Consider the following 23,072-nt stretch of genomic DNA (forward strand, 5'->3'; position numbering starts at 1 on the left):
AATGTTTATGTGATGTAACAATTAGGTTTATCAGCTAAGTTACAACGTAGAAGCGAGAGCCATTCAATACCAGGATAAAATTGATGAACTCTACCAGAGGCCATCCCCATAACCCGGGATACAAACGACGGAAGAGGTTGTCATCCAGGCCCATCAAGAAACACTCATTGAGCGAATGGTCATCCCAGCTCTCCTGATGGCAATAGTTTGTGAAGTCCTCCACGTACCTGGAGAGTCACCGAAATTGTTTAATACTGTATACATATTAATTTAAAGCATCTTAAATTTTTTCAAGTAAATGTGCCTGTCCCCACACTTTTGAGTCCTTACCACAACAATGAAAAACGGCTATTATTATGACATTTAATCTAAGACAAACAAGTCTAGTTTGTATTGGAACATAAATTACCACATGAGCACATTGCTGAGAATAGACCACCTCACTACCTCACTCACAATTATCTGTGTCAGTATTTATTGTGTGTCCTTACAATACAGCTTAGTAATTCTGTACTTTGAACTACATTATAAAAATAAATGTATATTACTATTTACTGTTTAATGTATATTAAGATGTTAAGAGTCAAAACTAATGTAGTAGACCTTGCTAGCTGCCAATTAGCTTCAATATTAGCAAAAATGTAATTTATGTCTTTTACCGCAGCACATTTTCAATGCTTACTGTATATTCAATTACAAATATTAAAATCTTAATGACTCCATGCAATTTTGTTGACCGTTTTACATGTATTACAGACTCTGATGATTAAAATAAAAATTCACAGGGGTTGATTTCTAAAAATTTTGGAGAGTCAAAAGTGCCCGTAGTTGCAGAAACACCCTAATTAACTTAAACTGAACAACTTTCCGTTTCTAACAATCTAGCATCGTATTTATTTCAGTTAAATTTCATTAATACGCCTTGCAGAGAACATCTTGCAATAATACCAGGTATTTTAACACCATGTACTGTCTTTAGTTTATTTAATTTTTTCATCTATTTCAATGTAAAGTAAAGCTGCTTTGCAACAATGTGTCAGGTCTCGGGTCTAGCACTCTCTATTTTGTCTGTCCTGTCCTCTGTAATTGTTGTGTCGGGAACGTGGCTCTGTGTCCACGTGCTCCACCCGGCCCCTCTCGTTACTTTATTAATTAATTCATTTGGGTCTCCTTACTGTCTTCCCCTTTCCCGGCTGTTCCTTATTTATGCCTAATTCTCCTCCCTTCATATTCCGTGTGTTTTCACTTGTCCCGTGTCAGACCTTTAGAGTTTATACCCTGATTGGACTGCCTGTTAAATAGATTCTTGCCTAGTCTGTCTTGTTAATAAGTGTCTTGTTTTGTTTGCTCACCTAGGCAGGACAAGACTAGTCTTGTCCTGTCTTGGCTCCAGAGTTTAGCACACTCCTCTCTTTTACACTCTGCCTCTCTTTTACCATTGTCTACCCAGCGACCGCTTCCCGGCTGCCGGCTTCTACCCATCTGCCACCGGCTCCGCACGCTACCAATTCTACCTTCAGCTGTTGGCAGAAGGAATTCACCAGGCGAATTCCTGGTAGTTCGAGTGACTGTCATCTTGTGGATTTACCCTCCAGTTTCGAGTGGCTCCTGCCTTGTGGATTTATTCCAGTTTCGAGTGGCTCCTGCCTTGTGGATTTACCCCGGTTTCGAGTGACTCTCTGGCTTGTGGATTTACACCGGTTTTGAGTGGCTTTTCCGCCTTTTGGATTTTTTCCAGGGTTTCAAGGAACTGTGTTGCCTATTGGATTTATTCCCAGAATTAAGTACATGTTCACCTTTGGATTACCCTTTGTTTGGGAGTCTTCCTCCGTGTGGATTTCGGGGTGGTGTGAACTATCTGCCCCACGGACTGTCTTTTCGATCCGCCGAACGTTCGTGCCTTTGGCCGGCTCCCGTTATGGGCTGGTCATGGACTCATAGACTGGTGATTGCTCCCTGTTGTTCACTTCGGGATTCTGGCCTCTCGTGGGCCCACAGACTCTGTTATCTTCTCCCTCTGGGTCATCTTTCACCACAGGCCGAGTGCTCAAGCCATTTACATTCTTCATTCCCACCTGGTCTGCTCTCTAGTTCTCCCGCTCTGGCGGCATAGTTATCTTGTGATTCTTTGCTCCGGCGGTTTGTTTGGGGTTGTTTGAGGCATTAATAAACCTTGATTTGTACCCTGCACTTGACTCCTGAGTAATCCCTGACAGAAAGGTCTGACCAACATGGAGTAAGCGGGGTCGGATCCTCTTCACTCTGCCCTCACACAGCAGGGCACTCTGTTCGGACAATAGACCACTCGACTTAATGCCGCCGTCCAGGAACTCTCAGATGGCGCATCTTCGTTCTCGATTTGACGAACTCCAGCTTGATCCCGGGTCCCATCCATCGAATCCCAAGCCCCATGCCAACAACCCCCCAGTTTACAATGGCGATCCCAACTCCTGCCGTGCCTTTCTTTCACAATGCGCCCTAGTGTTTGCTCTCCAACTCCGCCGATACACCTCGGAGGGGTCCAAGGTGGCCTATGTCATCACTCTACTGTCAGGTCCTGTTCGTGATTGGGCAGTTGGAGTGTGGGACACCGAAGCTACCTTCTGTGCCAGTATTGAGGCCTTCCGGAAGGATATGATCAGCCTTCGATCGGACGGCCCAGGGGGACGAAGCGGCAGCTCAACTAGCCCGACTTTCCCAGAGGGGTTGTTCAGTAACAGATTACGCTATCCGCCTCAAGACTCTTGCTGAAACATGTGACTGGATGTCAAGGCTGAGAAGTGCAAATTCCACGCTGAGTCAGTCACGTTCCTTGGTCATATTATTTCCTCCAGCGATATCCAGGCGGACCTAGCTAAGATAAAGGCTGTCGCCGACTGGCCCACCCCCGACTCTCGCAAGGCCCTTCAGCGCTTCCTGGGTTTCGCCAACTTCTATCGGCGATTCATCAGGAACTTCGGCCTTATACCCGCGCCTCTCACCGCATTGACCTCCACTAAGGTGACATTCAGGTGGAACAATGACGCGCAGGCTGCTTTTGATTCATTAAAGTCCTGTTTTGTCTCTGCACCTGTTTTGTGTGTTCCAGATCCTGCTCTCCAATTCATTGTTGAGGTCGACACGTCGGATGTCTGGGTCGGCGCAGTTTTATCTCAGCGCTTTTTACTCCCACCACCTCAACCATGCTGAACGTAACTACGACATTGGCAACCGAGAGTTGTTAGCGGTTAGACTGGCCTTGGGTGAGTGGTGTCATTGGTTGGAGGGAGCAGCGCAGCCCTTCTTGGTCTGGACGGACCATAAGAATTTGGAATACATCCATTCAGCCAAGAGGTTGTGCTCACGCCAGGCCCGCTGGGCACTCTTCTTTGGCAGATTTCATTTCACTCTCTCGTACCGGCCTGGGTCCAAGAACCTTAAGCCTGATGCGAGTAGCAGAGGCTGGATGAGGGGTGCAAACACCAGCAGAGTGTCCAGAGGGTCGGTTATCGTTGCCAGCTGCGCTGCTTCCTGATGTCCTTCAGTGGGGTCACTCGTCCAGACTAGTCTGCCATCCAGGAATTCGGGGAACGCTGACTGCCATCCGTCAACGTTTTTGGTGGCCATCCCTTGCCACTCAATAGCCCTCCCGCTGGTCTGCTACAATGAGATGTGAAAAGCGCTAAATTAATTAAATTGACTTGACTGTTCAAGTTGACGTGTCAAAGCCCATGGAGTGTCACTTTTGATAAATAAATATAATAAGATAAATCATAAGACACAAATAATTAACAACTAATATGAATTCTGTGGTTGTTCAGGCTCAGGCGTGGAAGGGGCGGTGACTACATGTACTGTTGCATTGCTGCTCATTAAGTGAGACGATGCGGTCTGGATTTGACCAGTATATACTCAAAAATAAAGGTGCTTAAAGGTCATTTTTTGGTTCCACAAAGAACCATTTAGTCAATGGTTCTTTAAAGAAACATCTTTCTTGAAACATCTTTCAACTTTTTATGACCTGAAGAACCTGTGTTTCGTTGGAACCATTTAGACAAAAAAGGTTCTTCTATGGCATCGGGAAGCACCTTATTTTTAAGAGTGTACAGTAAGTCTGTGTTTCTTCAGTCATAGAGACGTGCTTAGCATCATAAGCTTGTGTCCACTGACGCCATGGCTGTTTAACTGGTTAAGTTGTGTTAAGGAGATATTAGAGTATTAGATGTGTCTGATATGATGAACGATCCCAGTGCAGGTCAGTCAGCAACCCTTTCACATACTCACAATCAATATAATAACATTTTGGATGTTTTGTATTTGATTTTAATGTACAATTTTTACACAGCTAACACACAGGAATCTGACACGCATATTTCCGGTCTTGCTTGCTACATCCCAATTCACTTATTTATACTATACCCTAAAAGTAAGAAGCTTACTGTTTTAGCGAATGGATAGCATATAAAGTTGAGTGCATAGCAGAAACACTGTGACTGTTGTATTGCTTAGAAAAAAACTGTGATTCTCATTAACAATCACACATTAAAATGCAACTCCTTGCATTTCAGCTTGCATGTACAGTCCATGCTTTTGATTTGATGAGTTCAGGTGTGTCATATGACAGGTTTGAAAACCCCTGATATGTAGCCTACATGTGTATGCATACAATAGTTATATACAGTACATTTACTAATAAATAGACTTGTGACAAGCCCGACTTGTGACTCATGTGACCGTCAGCTGTGCTGGTTAACAAGACAGAACTGACCTCTGTGTCACAAATAAGAGATGTGTGTTAATGAGGTTAGAGAGGTCAGTAGCTCAGGCAAACAGAGGCACACCCACCCACAATATCAACAGCAAACAAACAAACCAAACCCAACCCAACCAAATGGTAGTTAAAAAATTAGTTAAAAGTTAAAATGATTTAAAAGTGCAAATCAAAACGAATGATCAATAACTTGATTTTGCAATAAATTAGACTGTCAGGAACAGTTACATTTTTATCTGTAAAATGCTCAAAATCAATGTTTAGTTACTGTGTCAATTTGGGGATCCAAAGTTGTAATGCTTTGGTACATTGTTAATATAATTAAAGATTTGCAGTTCATAATCTTCAAGATAATACACAACTATTTCTGATTGACCATCAATAGAGAGGTTTTTTTGCTGCACAATGATGTGGTTACCGTATTCACCCCCAGGGGGTTACTTACTGTTAATTCTAACCAGACAAACACGACCCCTTACTCTTGATATAATCTGCATGTATTTCTCTGAACATTTCTGAATGACAGTTAAAGATAGGCTTAGTCCACACATACATGGGTGTTTTTACAAACAGTGTTTTTGCTTCTTCGTTAAAAAAAATCGCGTCCACACGAAAACACGGTATGAAGCTCTGTCAAGAGTAAGCCATATAACCATATAACTATAAAGCCATGTTGGCCAATCAGAAGCCTGGAAACTGACGTCAAACAAAGGACATAGCGGCACGTATTTCAGCGGATTGCAGTTTTAAAAATACCCATGTTTGTGTGAAGAATAACTTAAAGGGATAGTTCACCAACAAATGAAGATTCTGTCATCATTTACTCACCCTCAGGTTGATGCAAACCTCTATAGATTTCTTTGTTCTGCTGAACACAAAGGAAGATTTTCAGAAGAATGTCAGTAACCAAACAGATCTCATCCCCCATTGACTGCCATAGTAGAGAAATAAATACTATGGGAGTCAATGGGGGACGAGATCTGTTTAGTTACTGACATTACTTCAAATATCTTCCTTTACATCTCAAAAAGACCTCATGACTTTCCTATCAAAATACACTAGTGTTAAACACTACTGAACAGATTAATTCTTAATTTGCCAGTCTAATTAACAAAGGTGGCGATATTGAGCGATACAGTAACACAGTCCAATTACACACAAGCAGATGGTGGTGTGAGCTGGTGGGTCTTATAAGAAATGAAGAGTGCACTGACCTGCTTCTTTACTCATCTCACTGTACACGCAGGTCACTTCGATAGCAAAGAGTAGCATTTTGTTTACAAGCCCTCTACTGTGTGTGTGTGTGTGTCTCTGTGTCTGTGTGTGTTGGTGCGTGTGCGTGTTGTGTGTGTGGAGTGTTTTGTGTGTGGGTGTGTCTGTCTTCTGTGTTTTCAACCTTTTCTTGTTTTTGCAGGTACAACTTTGATTGTTTTGCTTGTAGTCAATGTGTCTCATGTGCAGCTGCTTTGTAACAATGAAAATTGTATAAGCGCTATATAAATAAAGTTTAGTTGAGTTGAGTACTGTAAGACCTCATCGTAAGGGGCCAATCAACATAATGCAACACTCACAAGAAGAGGTGTGACATAACAAACTAATCTTTTAAAGCCTGTCTGGATTTAAATAGAGACATACATAATCTCATTCAGCACTTAGAGGAGCTGTCAGGGGGAATCGAGCCCGAAGAGGGGCAATCCAACCAGGACGAGACAGCGGTCTGAACCACCTCATTATCCTGTAGAGAAGTAAACCGGAAGCAGGAGAAAGAGTGTGAGAGTCAGAGAAGGTCCGGCAAAGGAGAAAAAGGTAAATTGGCCTTTTTAGCCGTGAACGTCTTAGAAATATGGGAAACACCAAGAGCGGTGCTTTGTCCAAAGCGATACTGGATGATCTGAAGATGAACACCAAATACACGGAGGAGGAACTGTGCACGTGGTACGCCAGCTTCCTCAAAGAGTGCCCTACTGGACGCATCACCAAGGAGCAGTTTGAGGGCATCTACGCGAGCTTCTTCCCTGATGCCGACCCCACCGCTTACGCCCGCCACGTCTTCCGCAGCTTCGACACTAATGCAGATGGCACATTGGACTTTAAGGAGTACATTGTTGCACTGCATCTCACTTCTTCAGGCAAGACTCTGCGGAAACTCGAATGGGCTTTCGCCCTGTACGACGTAGACGGCAACGGAACCATCAGTAAAAATGAGGTGGAGGAGATCGTACGGGTGGGTAACGCTAAAGTGTTTTTAATGAGTATCTTACTTTTGTGGTTGAATATGGAAAGTGAACTAAACTGATGTCCTCATGGACAACGGAGAATGTTTCATTCATGTGTCTAGTGCTGGTTGTATAAAGCTGGTGGTTGTATTTCTCAGTATCATTTCACCAATGGTGAGCTTGATGGCTAAGAAAGCTCAGGATAGATTAAACCCACCTGACAATCACTCAAACATACGAGATGCTATTGATTGTCAAAAACTGTGATATTGTTATTATTGTCCAATGCAGTCAATATTCAACATGATTCCTGCTGAAGACCAGAAAAATCTGCCAGAAGATGAGAACACACCTGAGAAGCGAGCGGACAAAATCTGGACCTTCTTTGGAAAGAGTGATAATGGTAAGAGTCGCACTTTCTTGCCTTTACATGCATCACGTCATGGTCCACAACTTCTTGACAACAACTCTGTTTTTTACAGATAAAATTGGAGAGGGGGAGTTCGTTCAGGGTGTCATGGTAAACAAAGATATCTTGAGGTTGATACAGTTTGACGAGCCAAAGAAGATTCAGGACAAACTCAAGGAGAAGAAGCACTAATTGCAAGTGTACCTGTGAGACTGTTCAGACCTCCATCTCCATTCATTTGACATCAGAACCCACTTTACCTGTGGATACATCCAGATAAAAATGTCTGTTCTTATATTGATTCCTAGACCACCACCTGTTTAAATACTACCTGAATCGAAACTGACTGAATTCTTGGCCATGCCATTGCTGTCCAATTTCTATAAGAGCAGTTAGGCTCATGTTAACAGTCCTACTCCAGAATACTCAATCCTATTAGGATCTGAAGGTCGGGTAAGACAAATCCCCATGCATGGTCCAGTGGTTCTCCTCTTTTAGATCCCATCAGAGTTAATGTGGTTTAAGCTTTCAATATGCATTCATCAGACTTTGGAACGATCTGTTTATCAGGTGACTGGATGAATTGTATAGGATGTATTTCTTCTACTGTGTGTAGAGAACTTTTTCTGGGAAATTTTTATGTAGAAAATTATTAAAAAGATATGTAACTATTGTCAGTCAATGTAATCGAATAAATCATTGCCCTTTCACATCAAAAACGATAACTATATAAAAAATGTCCAACTTTCAGAGTGTTTTTTCCCAGGTGATCCATCCAAAATTTAAAGGGCTGTTGCATTTATAATAAATTTTAGAATTACCATGACATTATCGTCCGGTGGTGTGGACGTTAGCTATAGTTTTCTTTATAGTTATTGTTCTTGGTGTTAACCAAACTTCAGGCATGTAAAGCGTCAGCCCCGTTCAAACAACTTCAACCTAGAGTGCATCCCACATGTGACTGCTTTGTTACGGTGAATGTACCTGATGTGTAATGTAGAAGCCTGTTAGTGTTAGATTAGTATAAATGCATGTTGTATGTGTTTACAAGCCTTGTTCACTCATGATGTGTTGGAAATTTTGTTTTCTTTTTCAAGCAGACAATTTTGTTTTTCTGTGCAAATAATATGTTGCCATAACTTCTTGTTTCATTACATTTATTTTCATTCATTACACTTACAAACCCGTTCAAAAATAGGTATGTAGATCAAGCTTTAATTGACTGATTAAGTTCAGAGTGGGATTAGAGTCCTGAGTCCCCCAACAAGTTTAGATTTACTAAATTTGAATACTAGTAATGGCTCCAACCCCAAGTGTATCTTTATCATGTTGATGCTGCTTACAGCCAAAGCTCTAAGGACAAGCCAGAAACACAGGAGCTTACCTCCCTCTGTTCTTAAAGCGGTCTTTGGCTCAGGTTAATACACTACATGGCCTGGTTTCAGCACTGGGATACTGAGCTTGAAAACAATGGCTGGATATCTGCAGCATGGCCTCTGCTGACAAAATACAAAAACTAAAGGGTTAAGTGCCACTCTGTAGACACTCGCAAGAATCAGAGATCCACTGTGTCCAGCAATGATCTGTCTCCATTAAAGGGATAGTTAAAAATGTCAATAATTCTTTCATTTGCTCCCCCTCATGTCATTCCAAATGTGTATGACTTTCTTTCTTGTGCAGAAAACAAAAGAAAATATTTTGAAGAATGTCCATTGTATGAACACAAAAACATCGAAATATCTCCACTGGAAAATATGCAGGTGTTGAACAAAATGATGATAGAATTTTCATTTTTGGGTGAACTATCCCTTGTAATGGCTTTCAAAGGCGGCAGTGTGTTCTGACAAAAGAAAACTTCACACACTTGAAATAAACAGCAAAAAAATAAAGTTTTTAGGCCCTCAGCAGACCAACCATATAGTCTCAATATAGTTTTAAAGTGTGAAATATGAGAAGATAAGTAAGATTCATGACATTTATGATGAACAATGAGATGAATAGAAATGTTAACAAACATCTCTCTTCCAGAATGTACAAACCTCTATGAATCTCATTGCTCTAAACAAGAAATGTATAAAAAACAATTTGAGTATTTTTTTATTAATATTATTGACAACATAGTCATTTCCTGGGAATATTCAACAAAGACATAATATTTTCAGAAACATGTTGAGAAATGAATATTATCACTGAAGACTAGTTGAGAAAAATCAACATATACAATATTATATATAAAAGATCTACTTTGTAACAGACATTCAACAGAACGTTTTTCTTCTGAATGCACATCATTGACATCGATTTTCAACACAATACATGTAATTCTAGCTTGGGCAATGCAGTACAGTAAACTTTATTACATGCTAAACTGAGCAAATGTAAACCAGTCATACCCTACAGTATATAAGACTTAGGGCATATGTGAGGGCAATGATTGTTAGTAAAAAATGTTAACAAAGTAATAATAATTAATTAACTTAAAAGCATAACCTTTAACAGATTTTTTACTTGTAAATGTAAGATATTTTTCACATTGTCAAACAAAAATTTGTTTTTCATAGCGTCCAAGTGTAACAAAGGCAGCAAGCATGTACGTTTTAGTTTCACGACTGTAGCAGTTTTACACGTAAACTTCATGTTTGAATTTTAATTCTGACTTCTAATGTCTTCCCTGTTTGAGATGTAAAAACAAATACAAATCTAACAATCATTTTAAAGGGGTCATATGACAGGGCTAAAACTATTATTTTCGTTTGTTTTAGATGTAATGCAATGTGTATACACGATTTAAGGTTATAAAATACTGTATTTTCCACATACCGTGCATGTATGTATCGCCTCTTCGCTTTATCTCTTCTCTGAAACATGCACATTTTTATCAAAGCTCATCGATCTGAAAAGCGAGTTGTGCTATGATTGGCCAGTTAACCAGTGCGTAGTAATTGGTCGAATACTGCAAGCGTGTGACAGAAATGTAACGCCTCTTAGCATATTTGGAACATCAGGTTCCAAAGCAATTGTGCTGACAGGTACACCCTGCGTATACATTTGGGCAGTCCTAGTCAAATCATACCACGAACTGACATAGATTTGTGGGGGTGTGGTTACACGAGGCATTTCAGGCAGGTCTGGGTGAGCATTCGCTTTTAGATAGAATGCATAATTTGTTTCCGACACTTTAATTTTTGCAATTTTACGTGTCTAATACATGAATGGGCAACTTATAACACACCAAAGACACAGAAAAACACGTATTCGCACCATATGACCCCTTTAATACAAGCTCAAATATTTATCTTTCCCAAAATGTGCTCTGAGCTGTCTGTACTTTCTTCCTCAGAGATTGTTATAAATTGTTACAAATCTTTCAGTATTACAGTATGTATAAAGATTGAAGTTTATCTGCCAGTGACAGTCAGCTGCCTATGACATTGTGCATTCAATGTAAAACTGTGATATTCATCAAGCAAAAGTTACGCATCTCTTAATATGCATCAAAGATTTCATTTAAACACTGTATGACATAGACTGCAGTTCAATGCTGAAAGATGTGCTCGACAACAATTACAGACACAAAACGCACACACATATTTACAACATTTACAAACACTTAACAGAATAGATTGTGAACATTCCAAGGCAAGTTTACCTTTAGGCACTAAAAGGTGTAATACAAATCAAAAGCTTTGATTGACACCTGGATTCTACAGCCGAAGCATATAATTTCACCCCTAAGAAATCTATACTGTCATTTTTAGTTTACATAGCCTATAGATGGAATTTATACACCAAGCAAATCATCCTGACTGCATTTCTTGGCCTCAGCTTGAAAAAACTATATGACTTTGCTAGCAAGTCCTGGGTTGTTGTCTTTCTATGAACACAATCAATGGATTAACCAGTATCACTCTAATAACACATCTACTTTTCCATTAACCATACATAACTAGTCCTACATTTTGACAAAACATGCTTTTCTGCAATAATATGAAAATATATAAATTCCATCCTTATAATGCATTGTGCTCATAACGCAGATCTTTCGCTCAGGAAGGCTGTAGATATGTCAGCAGTTTGCGTGTAGCTTGTGAAAATAGCATTAAAATCTTTTCATTGCATTCCTCGTCGCAAAACAAGTCTCATTACAACACAGATTCAACAACATGCCATTTATTGACAATATGATTCATCTTTTTCCTTATAACTTTGATGCTGGTTATTTCTGCTCAGGATTACTATTTTTTTTTTAGTGAACTAGTTTCTGGAGAAACAATCGTATGTGTACCTTAATACCTACTTTATCTGCCACCAGCCATTGAGTTTAGTTGTGCATACACAATGTTACTTTAACACAGACAAAGCTAAAAGAAAAATGGGATGACATTTGTTTTACAGGCATCCACTGCAGCAAATGTTTCACTGTACAGCTCTTGTTCTGATGTTTATCAATGGAGCCTTAACTATTTTCATCATGCAAATTTCAGAGACATACTGGGAAGTCTTAAGTAGCATTTAAAAGTTATTCACTATATACCGTATATATATATATATATATATATATACTGTATATCTGTGAAAGGGCATGCAGTATTATATATAAAAACACAGCACAGGGACGGCTGGTCAATATTTATAATGCATTCAGATGTTCTGCTGTGCTGCTGTCCTATCACCCGTTCACCGTCACATTGAGAAACTCTTCTGTAAAGCTGTGATTTTGCAATCTTCCACTGTTTTCCAACAGCAGAGATCCCTAAAACGAGCAGTGCTTCAAGTGGGAGATACCTGTATGGCTTTGGCTGAGGTTGAAGTACTCAGGTAGACAGGCATGCAGGTATATTCATACTGTATATGATGTGTGTGTGCTTTGATCTAGATGTCCATGTCCACAGGTCTCAGTTCACCTGTCTTGTGTTCTCTCACCCACAGCTCTCTGTCTTTGCCTGGGTCCACACTCTGCAGAAGCTGGTCCACCGGCTCCAACGTCTAAAACACAAAAACGCACGAGGTCTTTGAATACCAAGTACAGTTCCGAAATTACCCAAAATGTATGTGTATAGTAGGCTATATTATGGTTAGCTATAAGAAACTTTATACACGTATTTTATTTGTATTTCCATTTGCAGCAGAACACAGATTATTTTTCACATATTTTCCCTTAAAGCCACAAACATTTGCCTTTCTATCACCGTCTCTGTTTAAAACATAACATTGCAGATTACTTAATGTTCCTGTCCTTATGTGGTTGAAGTCGAATTATGTCAAGCTGATTTTCCCCATTAAAAATCTTTTTAATAAGCTTACTATTGTTAAAACATATAGGGTAAGGAGGTATATGATGGTAAGGTAAGGGGGAATGGAGTTTTGAAAACAGATTTTTGTTTCATGTGCTTGCTCAACTAATACTGGTTTATTTAAAAAAGCTACGGATTGCAGTTTTAATGAAATTGTTTCCTTTATTATATGCAAGAAATATTTTTTTTCTTCCTGGTTAACAAGTACCAGAGATATAACCACTATATTGTGGGGTCTCGGGTCTGAGCACTTGTTTGTTTTGTTTCATGTCGAACACATGGTACTGCTTGACAGCTCTCCATGTGCTCGGTGTCTTCGTGATAGCCCCGCCCCTTGTGTCGGTAACTACTCCTCATTATTGTTTCACTCTCTTCACCTGGGTTGGCTCCGGTTTTTCTCTCTCTCCCCCCTGGTTTCTCATTTTCTCCTGTGATTCATTTCCTTTTTAAACCCTCTCACCGCTTTTCCACCGGGGCTGGTGCCGGTGCCGGAGCCGGAGCCCAAATGGGAACAGGCCGCGCTTTTCCACTCAAAAAATTGCTGGGCCAGTGCCAAGACCCTGGTTCCGAACTGGCCCCAAAACCTTGCTGGTCTCGAACTCGGAAACCTACGTCGTCAGTAGGCGGAGCTTTCTCTGGTTACTGCAGTTTGAAAGGCGCCATTGCGCAGCAAAGGCAATATAGAGCAAGAAAGTTTTACAATGTTCGTAATATTATTGTTATTTTGTTACTAAATGTATTTTAAATCATTTTTTAGGCGATAATGTATGCGTTTAAAGTCCAAAACTGTGGTTGGTTAATAAAGATGGTGTCTGTTTAAAAATTAGCTTGGATGTTTTCAGAGATGTGAGCTCCCGCAACCACCGAGTGCTCGGCGCTCATGTATCCCGCTGAACGCAGCCTCATCTCGGCAAGTCCTTCTGAAACTCACTGCTGGCTATGATGTCTGATATCTGTAGTGGTTAAACATGATATATAATTCATTTTGGGCATATGTCTAACGGTCAGTTTCGGCCTTATAAATCTGTTATTTGTACCTGGTCAAATCGTTTTGACTGAGGGCAAAGTTAAGTTTCATAACTTTATATTTTTGATTTAACTTTGTATTGAAGCGCTTCCTTGTGCTTTTGACTAAATTATTTGCTTTTAAATGACGTATTGAACAAACATTTTACACGTTCTAATAAGGGATTGCGTTTTATATCATATTACATTAGATTAAAAAACAGTTAGAATAATCAGAGTAGGCATGTTGCCTAAATCACGTATGACTATTTTGAAAAAGGAAAATGACAGGAAGCACTGTTGTGTTTTATATCATTCTATTTCATATTACTCCGTTTAAATATAAAATGTACATGGAAATAAATATGAACTGGAATTGACAGGGTTCTGCTCCCTGCCAGTGGAAACGCAAGCCGGTTCTGAATGGTGCCATCCTCGGCCGAGAACCGGCTCCAGCACCAGCCCCGGTGGAAAAGCGGTATGATACCGCTGTCCTGTGTCAGATCGTCAGTGTTACTTCCGGCGATTTACCGATCGCTCGTCTTGGGAACTGTGTTATATCACCTCTTTTTTTGTTCAGGCTCCAGAGCTGCGTTTGTCACGTGGTGTCTTATTGTCTACCCGCAGCGTCGGACTCGCTGCATGGATCCTATATCTGCCTGATCGGTTGGGCGATTCTAGAAGGATTTCGCCCTACGGGTTCCTGTTGGAATGCACCTATCCGGTCGTACTAAGTGAACTCTTACCCCCAAGTATTCTACCTTGTCGGTGTAACGGAGGCCAGCTAGTGAAGAGCTGTGCAGTGCGAAAAAACCTCACTCCCCGACCAACAGAGACGCTCTAGCGACAGACGCTAGAGACTGTGGTCTTTAGCCTCCTCGTTAGAGCGCCCGTCTCCCATCCGGACCGTCGCCGGTTCGAGGCCCGTGCAGAGCGGTGCAAGTGGGACCGGTTACATCGGCAGGCCCGGATTAAGAATTCAGGGGCCCCTGGGCACAAGTGTCTTGTAGACCCCCCCCACATACATAAACATATTCATTTTTCTAAGAATAAAGGGCAGACTTTGTCAATGATTATACTATAAGAGTAATTTGTCCATTTGTTCAACTTTATTTGTGTAACAAGCACTTCGCGACTCACGTTCTTATGTAAGCGTGTAATGGTAAACGGCATTAACGAATATTAGTTATACTGTTACGAGTCTGTGTAAGTAAACATTTTGCAATGTATGTAAAAGCACTCTGGATTTTCTAATAACTTAGGCTAAAAATCGGTAAATTAAGGCAGATAGACCTGATCAACATCAATATAAAATTAATTATTGGCGAAGACACACCAAATACATGTAAAAAAAAACTCTTACCTTTTTAAGATTTTAAAGACAACCGTGAGGGTATTCTAACTTAACCTATATCTTATATTCACAACAATAAAGCCGTTCTCATTTACATCTTTTCAGTTTCTATAAAAAGCGGCGATTTTGGCTATATTCTTTCACACAGCCTCTGTCATGGTAACCATGTGCATATTTACAGACGAAATGGGTTCATGTTTACACATTCAAACAGTGGATAACAGTGACAGGTTGTTGGAAACGCTGTTTTGTACTCATTTCATTCAGGAGTCACCTGTGGAATGTGCTGCTTCTTCCTGCCGCTCAATGAGACGATCCCTGCGCGAGGAAAGAGAGACCTTGCGCTCGCGGGGGACATTTTCCCACTGAAAGCTAAAGTTTATCGGAAAGTCGCTTGATTTATCGCATTGTGCTTCTGAACAAAAGCTGCTAAAGGGCTTGTAAAAGTTACTAAATCAAGAGACAGACTTGCGTACGTTAGAAACACGGTTTTGTGTGCGCACTTACGTGTGTGTGGCCAGAGAGGCACACGGCAGAATGAATATAGCGAAAGCATTTTCTCCCCCTTTCTTGTGCCCCAAGCACGCATGGGCCCCTGGGCCTGTGCCCATAATGCCCATTGGATAATCCGGCCCTGCTTGTCGGTCTTGTGGATTCCTGTTTGGAATAACCTCTCCTGTCGGATTAACTGGATCCTCATCCAAGTTCGTCTACCCCGTCGGTCTAGTGGACTCGCCTGGGAAAGTTTCTCCTGTCGGTCTTGTGGTTCCCCTTCGGATCAATTGTCTCCTGTTGACCAAGTGGTCGGTTCTGTCTCTAAAGGATTATTGAACTTCTGTTTAGGATTACCTCCCCGAGTCTCTGGTTGGACCTTTTGCCCAGAGAATTCGCTGGCCCTGTCTCATCCCCTCGCCGTGGGCACAATCCTCACTCTCAGTTGCGGCCCGGCCTCTGGATATAAGACTCCTTTGCTCCTTCCCCCTTTTTTGGCCGAGCGCTCGATCCCTTTTTGCCCTGTGCATCCGAGACCCAGGTTCCTGACTCTTCCGTTTAAAAGAAATTTTGGATATCTTATTTCTCACCGCTTGGCGGTCCTCAGTTGCATTGTGTATCCCCTGTGTTGTTTCTGCTGATGTGAGGCATTAATTAAAGATTCTAGCTACCCTGCACGTGACTCGAGTTTTCCTACCTGAATCCTAACATATATAGGCTACATTGGGGAGCCACCACAGGGGGGCACTGTACACCCTCCAAATTCAAATATTGACATTGAAATTGATTCATAACTGTCTAATAATGATTTGATATCAGTAATCATTATAGGTTTGAAAGGTTTGATAATAAGTAAGTCACTTTGCTATAAAACATATTACATTATTACAAAATGTTATGGCTAACAAGTACCTTAGTTAATAATACATATCATGACACTACTCTGTAACATTGTAATTTTGCGTATTCTTGTGCTGTTTGCCGATTATTTATTTCCCATAACAGAGACGAACTATTGAACTAACTACTGTTCAATATATCCAATTATGCTAATTAAAGTAATGTGCATATGTATAAATAGCTCTCTTAGTTTTAACTTACTGCTGTTACATGCAGGTAAAATAAAAATATGGATTAAGATAGGTCACAGAAAACATGACGTCCTGTTTGAGATCCGTCTGTTGATACGCACACAAACTGGTGCTCTGTTTTTATGACAATGTGAAGTTGAGACTTCTGGCAGCTAGTCTGCTGTTAATCCTGCAATTTTCTCTATCACGTCGCATGAGCTGCTTATTATAAATAAAATGTAATTGTCTTGTACTTTTTACCCTCTATTATGGGTCGTGACTCATGACACGTTACCTGTGTTTAATTGAGTTTACCCGATTTTTTTATACTGTACTTGCATCTACATCTTTTCTAGCTTCCATTTTACTGTATGTTTTTGTACAACAGTACGCAGAGATGCTTCTTTTATTCTATTCTAATTCTATTGAGTTGTATTATTGGTGCGTAATATATTTCTGATAACCCTGTTCCTTAACAGAACATGAAAGAGAGACTTCAACAGACGTACAACACTTGTCTTGAAGGGATACTTCACCCAAAAATGAAAATTCTGTCATCATTTACTCACCTTCGAGTTGATCCAAATCTGTATAAATGTTTTTGTTCTGATGAACAAGGAGAAAGATATTTGGAAGAATGCTTATTGCCAAACAGTTCTTGGACCCCATTGACTCCCATAGTAGGAAAAAATACTTTATCATCTTTTTTTGTTCTGTTGAACACAGAAGAAGACATTTTGAAGAATGTGGGACAGCAAACAGTTCTGGGGCACTTTTGACTACCATGGTATTTTTTCTTACTATGGGAGTCATGGGAGTATGAGATAGTCTGTCTGCTTATAAGCATTCTTCCAAATATCTTTCTCTGTGTTCATCAGAACAAATATATTTATACATATTTGGAATAACTCGAAGGTGAGTAAATGATGACAGAATTGTCATTTTTTGGGTGAAGTATTCCTTTAAAGAGAACTGACTTGATATATTCACTAAAATCTAGCTACAACTGCAAAACTCCAAAAAGTAGAGTTAGTTTTAAGATAACAGGCTAATTTGTTTGCAGATTACACTACTGTAGCTGTAATATGTTGCTATCTAACGCAATGTGTGTACAAATAGTCTTTGGGAGCCGTATACAAATGAGGAGTGAGGGTCATTATTGTTTCTGGTTAGAGGATGTGTGTAAAAGTGTGAAGTGAGAGATGTGAAGCTCATGGTAAAGCTGTGATATGATTCTCAGCTCATATGGACAACTGCTTTATTGATAATAAAATGATGAAAAAATAATGAATTAAAATTCTGGAACACAAAGCAAAGCTCGCAGTGTTCGAAAATAAAATTTGGTTCAGCCGAGCTGTGTCATAAGAGTGAGTTACTCACACTTTGGTTGAACATGTCTGTCTCGTGACGCAGTGTTGTGTACTGTCGCAGGTGTTGCTGTATCATCTCCACCCGCTCTACCTCCAATCTCTCCAACTCCTTCAGATCACAAACACAGAGAATCACTCATTCACAAGCAGGCCGGTGGGAATATTAGACCCGGCTCTGAAATCTGATTCGTAGCCGTATTGAAAATAACCAATAAAGGCCCATGCATCAAATCTATAATAATAGTCTTCAGTTATCATTTATATGCTATTTGAACTAGGAAATTGTAGTAAAACATTGTATTTACCAAGCTTGAGGTGACCATCTCTTCAAACCATTTAGACTGAGCCTGATTGTAGAGGTCAACACAGCGCATCAGATCATCACCTATCCACATTAAACACAAAAAACGTCAGTCATTTAGTAACATAACAGGAGCGGATCCTGCTCAAATTACAGAGACTATTTTCATGCTTGTAACAAGGGATTTCTGTTGATTGAAATCAAACATAAAATAAAAACTTACCATAAAATGAAACCTAAAATTATCTAAATATTAATATTAAAAGTTAATGTTACTATTAATATAATACAAAAAATGTTTAAAACAAAAAATCTAAAAGTATTCTGATTGTAACTAGTACTAAAACTAAAAACTAAATCAAATAAAATATTAACAAATGCTTATCAACTTAATTTATCTGGTTAGGATTACATTTTTTAAATGGAAATTGCAATAGGCACAGTGCTTTTCTCTGCCAGCAGGGGGAATATTTTACTCATTTGTTAGTGATTTATTTCGAGACCCTGTGTAATACAACAAACACACTTGGCTTTGTCATTATATGCACAAGTAAAGCTAATCTAACGGGGCAGACCTGTGTCAGAACGACTGAATATTGGCACCCTTGGGACACGGGGTCCAATCTTTCCATCTATATGTAAATGAGGTCCAGGCTTTAAAAGACATTTGATTTAAGCTGCCATGATTATGGTAGGAAGGTTGTGCCTGACCAATGTTTAATGTTTGCCCATTGATTTATACTGGGAACTGTGACTTGCTCGGCGCGTGGGAGTTTCAGTGAGGGGGGGTGTGAGATAACATCATACAGGCTTTTTCTACTGAGCTCAGCTACACTGTAAAAATGTTGGCAGTGGCACAATTAAAAACAATCTGCAGCGAAACACTGAAAGATGGCAAACCAAACCATTTAAAGCTAAATCTGTTTTTCATTTCAAGTCTATTTCACACTGGCCTTATACAGCACTATCAAAGACCTTAATATATATGGAATAATGCTAATAAGTAAAACATTATTTATAATAATTTATTATCATATTATGACATAATTTTTAGATAGGCCTACACTAACACTCAAAAGTTTAGGGTAGCTGACTATTTTTTGAAATCACTGCTGTTCTTGAAACCTTGTATCTCCAGATTTTGTGATTTTTTTTGCCATAAATCATTATTATTAGTCACCTTTTTGTCACTGGGTTTTGCTAATATTTAACCAATACATAGTATTAAAAGTGTATTTAATCATTGTATTTAATAATTTATAAAGTACTGTGTTTTTTCCATTTCCTCAAAAACAGTGAATTTGGACAGTGACTATTAATAATAGTTATATTAATAATAATATTATAATAAACTCATCAAAACTACGGAATAACACAAATGTAACTATATGTACATTATGTTGTGAACAATTCAAAACTATGTTATAATTGATAATTGTCATTTGTTTAAAATTTGCTGAAATGTTCTCATCTTATTAAGCAGTTTCTTGAGGTCTTATCCTAAGATGCTTTTAAGCAGTATTGAAGGAGTTCACATTTATGCGTACTCTTATTGGCTAATAAACTAGCTTTATTTAGTCCAGGTTATTCATATTACAATATTACATTTTGAACAACATTTTTATTTAGTAATAAACTAACTACAGGAACACTTTTCATACATACTGTATCATGATATTTACATGACACTTTCACGAATATCATTCCCAAACTGTTGTAGAGAATTTAGCATAAGCCAAATGGTCGGAGTCATTGAAAGAAGAGCCATCAAACCCCACTCCCTTTTGTCCTGGTTTCTTTTGCTACCATCATCAAAAGACCATAGCAAAAACCTGGCTCCAGGGGTCTGGTTTTAGAGTTTTGATAACGTTTTGTCTCTCTGTTGGATATTTACGACCCCTATGCTTCAAAGCATTGGTGAGAAGTCTCTGTCTCATCTCTAACTTAACATCTGAGGCTAACCAAAGAAATGTCCCTGACAATAGGAACTTATGTGATTAAACTGTCCTTTTCTGTACATATATCTAACTATCTAGGTTGTGTGTTGGCGCTCGTGCCATTTTAAATAGTCTGTCACAGTTAGATATACAAGTTTAATTCAGGCTTTGTTTGTATGCGTTCCATCTGAATGAATCATAACTTGTTGCAATTCAAACCTGTCCATTTTTGATATCTAAATGTTTGTCTTTACAAGTCCTCCTTGTATATATGTGACCCTGGATCGTCTTAAGTAGCACGAGAACATTTTTAGTAAAAGACAAAAATACATTGTGTGGGTCAAAATTATCGATTTTTCTTTTATGCCAAAAATCACTAGGATATTAAGTAAAGATCATGTTCCACGAAGATATTTTGTAAATTTCCTACCTTAAATATATAAATATATAAATCCTGATTAACAACTTCAAAAGCAATTTTCTCAATATTTTGATTTTTTTTGCGCTCTCAGATTCCAGAGTTTTAAACAGTTGTATCTCAGCCAGATATTGTCCTATTCTAATAACTCATATATCTATAGAAAGTTTATTTATTTTTCAGCTTTCACATTATGTAAAAATCTCAATTTCAAAAAAAATTTACCCATAAGACTGGTTTTGTTGTCCAGGGTCACATATACCTTGTGTGACCATATAACACTTTCTTTTCATTATGTTATAATTGGAAATGATATTTTGTAAAGTTGCCAGGAGGTCATAAAGATGCAAGTTAGCTGTTGAGTGGACAAAGAACCTCTTCCCTGCTCAACTCTGATTGGTCGATTCAAACTCAGGTGGGCCTGCCCTCTCGTGAGTTTAAATATTGAGCCTTCTCTGAAAACCCTTCTTGTCGCTTCTGCTTCTCTTCTCTTCTCTTCTCTTCTCTTCTCTTCTCTTCTCTTCTCTTCTCTTCTCTTCTCTTCTCTTCTCTTCTCTTCTCTTCTCTTCCGGCTTCATCTCTTCCTCTAGTCTCTTCGGAGACTGCCCTCCCCCCCCCCACCTCGGGGAAAGGATGGAACAATGGACTTCTACTGCCATGTGGTTAAGCCATGCGGGCCGATGACGAGGCCCGCAACTTTCTGCAGGCCTGCCTTTCTGAAACCTTTTGATTTGAATTCCATCTCTACACGCGCATACGGATATCCGTCCAGCACAGAGCTTGCAAGTATCCGTTTCTATGTTTTATGTTTTCCATTTCTGTGTTTAAATGTTTTGTTCGTTTTATGCGATCGTCATTGTTTTGTTATCATGTAGAGTAGAGTTTAATAAACAACCGTATATATTCATTTGTGATGGGTTTTCTGTATTCACTCTCTCACACTTGGTCCCTTCTACTGTGTTTCGATTTGCTACCTTTGCTCTAAATCCTGTTTAGTAAAGTCCCGTTACTTATGGCCATGAGATAATGTAAAGTATATAATATCATTGAGGCATTCGCTGGACGAATGCATACAAGTATTGTTATGCTTTATATTACTAATCAGAGACCGTAAAATATGTATATTTGATCACTAAACTAAACTAAACTAATTCCTTGACTGAAATTGATGTTTTAAATAACTCATTTCATGGATATGATCTTGAAAGATCTGGTGGAGAACCATATTTGGTGAGCTTTGCTCATCAATATAATAACGTTAGCTAAAACCGCTACACTGCCATGTCAAAAATACCATTCCATTACTATGGTAACCATTGTTACTTATGGCCAGCTCTTCTAATGTTTAGTGTCAATGGCCAGAACAGGATAAAGTGAATGTTTTTCTGCAATATGAGGCTTTGCATGCTGCTTGTCAGCTCCCACAGGGCCCATTTTCCCACTGCAAAAATAGATCATTACTCCATCCTTTTCCCAACCCTACGTCTGGAACCAATATGGCAATATGGCCTGGCTCCTCTTAAACGCTGGCTCCTGGGGCCGATCCAAGATCCTCTCCACCCCCTGCACTCTTCTCTCCCATCCTGTTCGTCATGCCTCAAAAACACAGTCCCAACTCCACAGACTCATTATGCTACAACAATAGCAGGCAATTTGCTAGATTTACCCACAAAAAAGCTCCTTACTCAACAATAAAAAGGACTGATGCTGGATTTTGGGAGAGTTCGTTTCACCAATGCCATCAAGAGTGGAAAAGAATAACTTAAAAAGAGAAAAGCAGTTGTATCTGGAGCCCGACTGAGGGAGATGTTTACTTCTTAGTTTGGAACGCCCATCCTACAGCAACATCCAGGAGTTGGATGTTTGATCTACAGTACACAAGTGCAAATGACAGCTGGTGAAATGAGAGGAACTGGCTGTGATTGGACATGTGGAGAGAAAAATCTTCAGTGAGTTTTAATGAACCTCTGAGAATTCACTCAGAAATGAGAATTCAGTCATGATTCTCATGTCATGTTCTCTGGTTTGACCATAAAACACAATGAGAAGTTTTTCAAAACATTGATGCTGCTCTTAGAATAACATGAGCATGGGAAACTGGCAAAAACTACAAAAGTGGTTTGTATGACTCGCATTACATTTCAAGTCATCTGAGGCTATGCACAGTTTTATGTGGAGAACAGACCAAAATTGAAGTTCTGTCATGACAACTCTCGGAGGGTTTAGCATGGTAGTGTACATGACATATAAATGTATTTGGTCTTGTTGGAATAGATCTGCTATGCTACTGCTGCGGCGGGGCAAGTACAGAGACTTGCTACTGCCAATACATCCACAACATGCTGCTGTGAGCACGTAAGGAATGCTTCTGCTGCACATATAACATATATGAATAATGAGCATATAGCGTACATAATCACCTTGTAGCAGATCTATACTGGTGGTATACCTGAACT

At 39.5% G+C, this 23,072-nt stretch overlaps 2 protein-coding genes across 3 annotated transcripts in view; one reads left to right on the plus strand and one right to left on the minus strand.

Annotated features, from left to right (window-relative positions):
* Positions 1–216: 216 nt before the first annotated feature.
* rcvrna (recoverin a) lies at positions 217–10,910 on the plus strand. The gene is made up of 4 exons (XM_057345188.1): positions 217–3,000; positions 3,089–6,974; positions 7,258–7,369; positions 7,449–10,910. Exons 2-4 carry the CDS (start codon positions 6,594–6,596, stop codon positions 7,565–7,567), a joined length of 612 nt encoding a protein of 203 aa, XP_057201171.1. The 5' UTR covers positions 217–3,000; positions 3,089–6,593; the 3' UTR covers positions 7,568–10,910.
* An 8-nt stretch (positions 10,911–10,918) lies between these two features.
* The window catches only part of gas7a (growth arrest-specific 7a), a 42,750-nt gene continuing 30,596 nt past the window's right edge, over positions 10,919–23,072 (minus strand). For both annotated transcript variants that reach the window (XM_057345185.1, XM_057345184.1), the window contains exons 9-11: positions 18,266–18,345; positions 17,971–18,069; positions 10,919–12,361 (exon numbers count right to left, since the gene is read on the minus strand). In XM_057345185.1, the coding sequence (XP_057201168.1) occupies positions 12,248–12,361; positions 17,971–18,069; positions 18,266–18,345 (293 nt within the window). In that variant the 3' untranslated portion in view covers positions 10,919–12,247. The remainder of the gene's footprint in view (positions 12,362–17,970; positions 18,070–18,265; positions 18,346–23,072) is intronic.

Source organism: Triplophysa rosa, linkage group LG11 (assembly GCF_024868665.1).
Source record: "Triplophysa rosa linkage group LG11, Trosa_1v2, whole genome shotgun sequence".
NCBI lineage: Eukaryota > Metazoa > Chordata > Actinopteri > Cypriniformes > Nemacheilidae > Triplophysa > Triplophysa rosa.